General features: G+C 39.7%; 1 protein-coding gene across 1 annotated transcript; it reads left to right on the top strand.

Moving 5' to 3' along the window:
* The first annotated feature begins 1,760 nt into the window (after positions 1-1,760).
* LOC122646666 (chalcone synthase-like) lies at positions 1,761-4,166 on the top strand. The gene is made up of 2 exons (XM_043840254.1): positions 1,761-1,965; positions 3,149-4,166. Exons 1-2 carry the CDS (start codon positions 1,788-1,790, stop codon positions 4,144-4,146), a joined length of 1,176 nt encoding a protein of 391 aa, XP_043696189.1. The 5' UTR covers positions 1,761-1,787; the 3' UTR covers positions 4,147-4,166.
* Positions 4,167-7,640: the final 3,474 nt, after the last annotated feature.

The raw sequence follows: 7,640 nt of genomic DNA, 5'->3' as shown, positions 1-7,640 counted from the left end.
TTCATACACGGTCGTGTAAACCGTGTATGTGAGAGGGTGGGAGTTTCAAAGCATTAATTCATGGGTGGGGATTTATGACTTTTCAACTCTTTGTGAGAGACCCTCTCACATACACGGCTTACACAGCCGTGTATGAAAACTTTCCCCTTATTTATTTATTTTATATTTTTTGACTTAAAATATAGGAGAGTTTTCCTCCAACCGTATGACACATTCTGAGAGAGTTCACCCATCATCCTAGGGTTCACAAACCCGTGTAGGGTTTTAATATTTTCCTAAAACACCCTCACAATGCTCTCACTCTCGCCCATCCCACACCCGTGGTGAGTAGATTCTCATTCACCGTGGGTGGAGGGGCACTGGATCCTATAATTTATGTTTTACTTTGTGAGATTTCATTAATACTCAAATTTACATGCATAAAAAGTTCAAATATTTTAGGTCAAATTATTTTATCCTTAATAATTGCCAATTATTATTCATAGACTAAAGAAATGGCAATCCATGAAGTTTGGAGGAGACCTCATGTTCCTCATCTAGTTTAGGAATCCCCCACCCCCAACGAAACAAAAAAGACAATCTTTTTTTTTCCTTTTTCTAAATTATTATAATTATCGAAAAAAAATCCCATGCTGCCAGTTCAAGAAAGAATTTATTCCCTTCAAAATGGAATTACAATCTCTTTTGAAGATTCACTTTATCTTGGAAGATATTATGTACTTATCTTTTCAATTTGTATCTTGTGAGTTTTCTTTTGTTCTAAGGAAGTTGAACATTTTAGCTGACTCCCTGGCTAGGAGGGCTCTCTGTCGATTACGTACGCGACAGTATAACCCAATTCCAATCCGTGGATTTTTTAAATTTCTCATTCTCTATCCTTGAGTTCTACAATTTAACTATGAATAAAATTCCCCCTTTCCCCTCACAAAGGTTTTGTTTTTTTTTTAAACCCGAATATTACCTACCTGGGTTAGTCCATAAAATATTATTTAAAATGATTGAAACAAATAATACATTGGGGGGGGGGTGGACTTAACCCGAGTCTGGATCTTCTCCAATGACATTTAACTACCAAAGTCGATCTCCCACCATCCATTGGGTGTGGGGACCACCTCTGGGATGTGGGGACCACACCCCATGGATGGTGGGAGATCGACTCTGATGATTAAATGTCATTGGAGAGCAGTTGAATTCACTTAACCCACCTTACCCCAAACTTGAAATGAGAAACCTCTTTAATACACACAAACACTAAAATCTAAAACTTGGGAGATCAACTTAACTAGGTGGAGTTGGGGGTTTCAGCAAAAAAAAACAATAAAAAATGAAGAGATGTACATGGATAACTGGTTTAAAATGAACATTAACCAAAATAATTAAAGGATTTTTTTTTTTTTTTAATCTTTATAGATAATGTACATGGGATAACTGGTCCAAAAAATATTAGCTAGCGCCGTCTTTTTATTAATATTTATTGTTTTTTTGGTAAAAAAAATCTTTTTATTAATATTTTGAAGAACTGCTAGCTGCATGTTACCCATATTCCAAGTGTAAAACTAATTAGTTGGATTATTGTAACCCTCCCTATGGCTTGCACGTCTAAATCATAATTAATTTCTCTTAACTAAATTTTGTCAAATGGTTCCATCCAACCTTCCTTCCCTTCACTATAAAAACCCAAGCATCGTCTGTGATATTTCATCATCCATCTTTCGTTCTTCTTTCTTTTCTGCTTTTCACTTCCTTGTGATCTGTGACTTAGAAGAAGAAGAAGAGAGAAATAAGCAATGGGATCTGTTGGAGAAATCTATGAAGCAAATCATGCAGAGGGTCCAGCCACGGTATTGGCCATTGGCACAGCAAATCCATCCAATGTTAAGTATCAGAATGATTTCCCTGACTTCTACTTCAAAATCACAAAGAGTGACCACATGCCTGAGTTGAAGGAGAAGTTCAAGAGAATCTGTAAGTACTACCAGTTCCTATAGCAGCATAAGCCAGCGAATTTATCATGTTATATTCACATTCATCCATCCATCCATCCATGTAGGAAGACTCAAACATACCACAAAAAAGTCCAAATGATTGAGAGGAGTTCCTTTGCATGTATATTTTAGGTGCCAACATCTGTTCCCTATTCACCCTTTAAATGGCAGGATGTGGGACAGGTGTTGGCACCTCACATGTACTTGTAGGTGAATGTACATGCGGAGGATTCGAATGATCTTGCATGATCTCTCTCTATATAAATATAAATATAAATATAAATGAACATGGCATCCTCTATCACATGGACCTGAATGATCTTGCATGATCTTGCATGATCTTTCTCTCTCTCTATATATATAAAAATAAATGAACATGACATCCTCTATCACATGGATTCATTCATGGTCATCATTGAAATGACAAGGCCATCATTCATATAAAACTTCACAAGCACTCTCTCATCCTATGTCACATGGACCCACAAGTACTCTCTCTCTCTCTCACACACACACACACACACAAAAGAGCTCAATAAAATAGAACATATATGTCATCGGATCTTTTACCCTCTTTTTCCTACCCGGCCAAGTTCCCCAATGCCCCTAACAAGAGAGAGGGGGGGGGGGGCACAAAGACCACCCTAACCCTGTTCAGACACTTTGCCTGGGTGGGATCCACACCCCCTTTATTAGAGGCACTGAGAACTAAGCCGGGCAGGGAAGTGGAGGAGATAATTTTCCACATATTATCCCCTCTCTCCCTCTCTCTCTCTCTCCCTCAAACACACACACACACAAAAACTCAATCAAAATGAACATAGCAACCTCTATCACATGGACCCACTCATGGTCCTCATTGAGATGGCAAATCATTATTCATATAAAACCTCACAAGTACTCTCTCTCTCTCTCTCTCTCTTCATTTCAAAAGCTCAATGAAAATGAACATGACATTCTCTATCACATGGACTCCATGCATGGACATGCAAGGTCCTCATTGAGATGACAACTCATCATTCATTTAAAACCTCATAAGTAGTATCTCTCTCTTTAAGTTGTACATGGACATACAACTTAACAAAAGCTGCATAAGATTCTTTTTGTATATATCTAAGTTCTTTTACCATCAAAATGACAAGCTTTTGATGTTGTTGAAACAGGTGAAAGATCGACAATTAAAAAACGCCACACCTTCCTGACTGAAGAAATGCTCGAAGAGAATCCCAAATTCTACGATACAAAGGCTTCATCAATTGATGCACGCCAAGATATTATGGTAACTGAGGTACCTAAGTTGGCCATGGAAGCCGCAACCAAAGCTATCAATGAGTGGGGCCAATCCAAATCAAAGATCACTCACATTGTATTCACTACCATTTCCGGTGTCGACGCACCTGGCGCCGACTTCCAACTAATTAAACACCTTGGCCTTTCCCCAACTATTCGACGTGTGATGATGTACCATCTTGGATGCTATGGTGGTGGCTCCGTGCTCCGTGTTGCCAAAGACCTTGCCGAGAATAACAAAGGTGCTCGTGTACTTGTTATTTGCTCAGAGCTGAATTCAGTGAGTGCCTTCCAAGGACCCGATGAGGCAAACTTGCATTCCCTATTAGCAATGGCAATATTTGGAGATGGCGCAGCGGCTTTAATAGTTGGTGCAGACCCTGACATGTCAATCGAACGTCCATTGTTCCAACTCTTCTCAGCAGGGACCCGGATTCTCCCTGATTCAGAAGATATGGTCGCCGGACACTTGCGTCAAACTGGTCTTTCAATCAACTTAACCAAGGATGTGGCCAAAACTATTGCTGGTAACATTGAGAATTGCTTGGTGGAAGCATTTAGCAAGATTGGCATTAGTGATTGGAATTCCGTTTTTTGGATAAGTCACCCCGGTGGGCCTGCAATTTTGGACATAATTCAAATGTCACTTCGCTTGAAAGATGAAAAACTAAAGGCATCAAGGAAAGTGTTGAGCGAGTATGGTAACATGTCAAGCCCTACAGTGTTGTTCATTTTGGATGAGATGAGGAAGAAATCTATGGAGGAAGGGAAAACCACAACTGGTGAAGGGTTTGAATGGGGTGTGCTATTAGGGTTTGGACCAGGTCTTACTGTGGAGACGGTTATATTGCGTAGCGTTCCAACAGTTTAAGCTCATTGATTAAAAGAAGTTTTGGCCTACAAAACTTCAAGATATTGTAATGAAGGATTTCTTCAACTTTATTCTACTCTCGTTATGTTGTCTTGTTGGGGTTAATAGCGATGAGACCTCGACATATGTTTGATGGATTTATGTAATTCTTATGATTATTTTTATGTTAAAATAAAGAGATTTTCAATCACATAGCTGTGGATTGGCTTGCTTCTCATGCTTTTATATATCTTCATTCTTTTAAATTGAAGCATCATTTTCTAAGGATATTTTCCAAGTTAAGTTGAGCTTACCATGTCTTACATAAAAAGGTTCAAAAATTGGTTACATGCACAACAATATATTCATGGAAAATGGATCTCAACTGCAATTTTTATTCTCTCAAGTGCAGTCCAGTGGACCTTTAAAGTGTATTGGACAGTGCACTGCACTTGAGACTAGGATTTTAATTCTCTCAAGTGCAGTAGTCATGCAGTAGCTACCATTCGATGCATTTTAAAGGTATAGTACACCACGCTTTGAAGGATGAAAATCCAATTAACTGTGCAAATCATTTCGGTGATAGATTCTCAGAAGTCAATAAATTCTAAGATTATTCTTCTACAACGCTGATCTAAGACCTACTCCCTCCTCTGCTGCTGGAAAAAATCTGTGTGCATAACTATTAGGGAAAAAGATCTCTACTTGGTGGTGTTTCCTATGCCCTCTCACAGGCACCGTGCTTCCTGGGTTGATATTAAGCATACTCACCCATTGGCCTAGATACTTGTGTAGAGAACATGCAACCAAATAGAGATCTCTTGCCCTAACTATTATCGTGCCTATCGCATTGTTGTGGGGTTTATCAAGCCATGGACCACCAAGAAAGGCGCTTACAGGAGAGGTAGGGTGGGGGGGGGGGGTGGGCTTTTGTAATTTACTATTTTTGAGAAAATTTGTTATTATTTTTGTTTAAATTATAGAAACACATTGTGCTATGTATTGCCTGTGTCTCTCCCTTATCTGGTGGCGACAAAATAGCCTGTTTGCCTTCCAATCTTTAGTGGCATGTTCACAGATCTTATTCCTCTGTCAAGTATGAAAGCAGACTTTTGTCATTTAGTAAAACTGAAGGTGGATGATTTTTAAAGTTCTGGAAGTAAAGTCAACTATTCTCTCATCAGTTCCTCTGGGATATTGGAAGCTTGGGAATACTTAAGAAAGCTATTTAAGGCCTAAAGAACATAGTCTGATATAATATTAGAGAATTTTTTGGATGGTCTCACTTGTGAATCCTCAGTTCTCCTTATTCCATGCCACTCAGGAGCTTCCTCAGGATTTATGCCGGATATTAAGGGAAGACAAAACTGGTTTATTTTATGTTTTAGCTTTGTGTGAGACAGTGATCTATCCTTTGGGTAAGGGTAAGGTGGGTTAAGTCCCTCCCTCTTTGTATTTCAGTTTTGGGAGAATGTTCTCTGTGTCGGGGTGGGTGGGCGCAATGACCACCCTGCCCCCCTGAGTGACAGGCCCTTAGTATATTAATTACTCAGTGTGTTTGTAATTTTATATAAGCGGTTTCGTAAGAATTAATTTCCACGTGATTGAAATAAAAGGATCGAATGCATGCAATGTAATTGGATGAGTTTTTCACTTAGATGAAGCGGTGAAGATTTCGATAAAAATTTTATTTATTATTTCCAATGTAATCATTATTTTATTACTTAATCGTAGTTGAGTGGGAGTAACTAATCAGGCTATGTTACTCCCACCCATCATGGAATCAAAGTGACTTGCATGTGATGCAAAGTCAACTTGACTCCGAATGCCATCACATAACCACCGAAGTAATTTAATTACATGTGATGTATGTTTAGTTAAATTCATGTGAATGATGTTTGTTTAAATTAATTTGATTAACGTTTAATTTTATATACATGCGATGTATGTATGACTGTGTTGAATATATGTTATTATTTTTACCAATATATATATATATATATATATATGTTATTATGATTAGATATGTATGTCAATGCAAATAATTGTTTGTTCCCGTTTCTCTCATTCAAACCAAGTATGATATGAGAGTTCTTAATGTGTGGAATTCCTATGGCCTCCAATGCTCGGTGGGTGTAGAGGTGCCATTGACCTACTATTGTAGATGCTAATAGAATAATACTTTTTTTTTTTTAATGAATAAATAATTAATTCATTACCAAAGGAAAAGAAAAGGGGGGGGGGGTGGGAGGAAGGCAGAGCGTACAAGGGGACAAGGTCACAACCAAATTACAAAGTCCACCTGAGAGGAGGCTAAGCCTGTAAAATCCAAAGCCCAAAGGGTAAAACCTAGAAAAGAAACCCCAAGAAACATAAAGCCCACAAGAAAATACAAAAGCCCACAAGAGCTTAGAAGCCCAACTGAAAGAGAAGGGCAGCCAAGTCATTTCCATGTAGGAAACCATAAACCCTAAGCTAACTATCTCATCTCATCATGGACCAACCGTCGAGGAGAAAACAGAGCATCACCAAAGCCAAAGAAATAGTCGCTGCAGAGGGGTGCTGGCCTTGTGGAGGACCACGGCCAAGCTTGAAGCAGGTCAAGCGAAGTAACAGCCATGTTGGAGAAGCACCGGCCTTGGAGAGGGCAACGGTGAAGCGGCTGCCGACCGAGCATAGGTTGCAGATGGCAGACTATGCAGCTGGAAGAAGCACGGCATTAGCCGAGCGAGCCAGGCGAATCATACAGAAGACTGACTGAGAAGAGCTTGCGGCCAAGCAGCTGCAGTCCAAGGGGATGGCGACGAGCGGCAACTGAGAGCTCCGGTGATGAAGAACGTCTGGCGAGAGAGAGAAAGCATGCAGGGCTCGACTACTAGCACTTCGTGGGACCGAACGAGGAGACCAAGCTCAAAAATCCAAAGAAGGGAAGAAAGAGGAAGAGGAAGAAAGGAAAGGAGAGGAGTCGAAGAAGAAGGGGAAAGGAGGAAGAAAGGAAAGGTGAGACGGGAGGGAGGAGAAAGAGTGAAGGAGAAAGGGGAGGAGCAGCCTCGCCGTGAGGCCAGGCTGCTCCTCAACGGCGACGCAGGAGTTTCTGGTTTCTTGTTTCTTTCGTCAGTGACCCTTTCTAAAAATACCTTGACTTCTTACTCAGTGGGCTACCAAATTGACAAATTACTCCAATAACTAGGATAATACTTGAGTAGCTTGACGAAACTGGCTTGCATTCTCATATGAGATGAGAATTACTGGACATGGTCAACAAGGGGTATACTGGGAAATTGGAAAATATATAACAATGCGTGATTTGCTCTGAGACAACGGGTATACATTTGACTTGAGTATGTGTAAGCCGATAAGAATTGGCATGATTCTTAGGTAGCCGAAAATATTGGAAATCTTTGTGACAGAGAGAATCAATCCAGTCCAACAACACGTGCACAATGAACTCAGATAGACTTCTTTCAACAACATTAAAAAAGTTGGTGACATCTTATGTAATTATTTTAAATAAT

Source organism: Telopea speciosissima, chromosome 11, assembly GCF_018873765.1.
Source record: "Telopea speciosissima isolate NSW1024214 ecotype Mountain lineage chromosome 11, Tspe_v1, whole genome shotgun sequence".
Classification (NCBI taxonomy): Eukaryota; Viridiplantae; Streptophyta; class Magnoliopsida; order Proteales; family Proteaceae; genus Telopea; species Telopea speciosissima.
Note: the sequence above shows the minus strand (reverse complement) of the source record. Positions and strands in the feature narration are given on the sequence as shown.

Excerpts from the sequence above, each read along its gene's own strand:
- LOC122646666 (XM_043840254.1), top strand. The coding sequence starts at position 1,788 with ATGGGATCTGTTGGAGAAATCTATGAAGCAAATCATGCAGAGGGTCCA. Across the intron at positions 1,966-3,148 it reads GGAGAAGTTCAAGAGAATCT|GTGAAAGATCGACAATTAAA; the intron begins GTAAGTACTACC and ends TTGTTGAAACAG.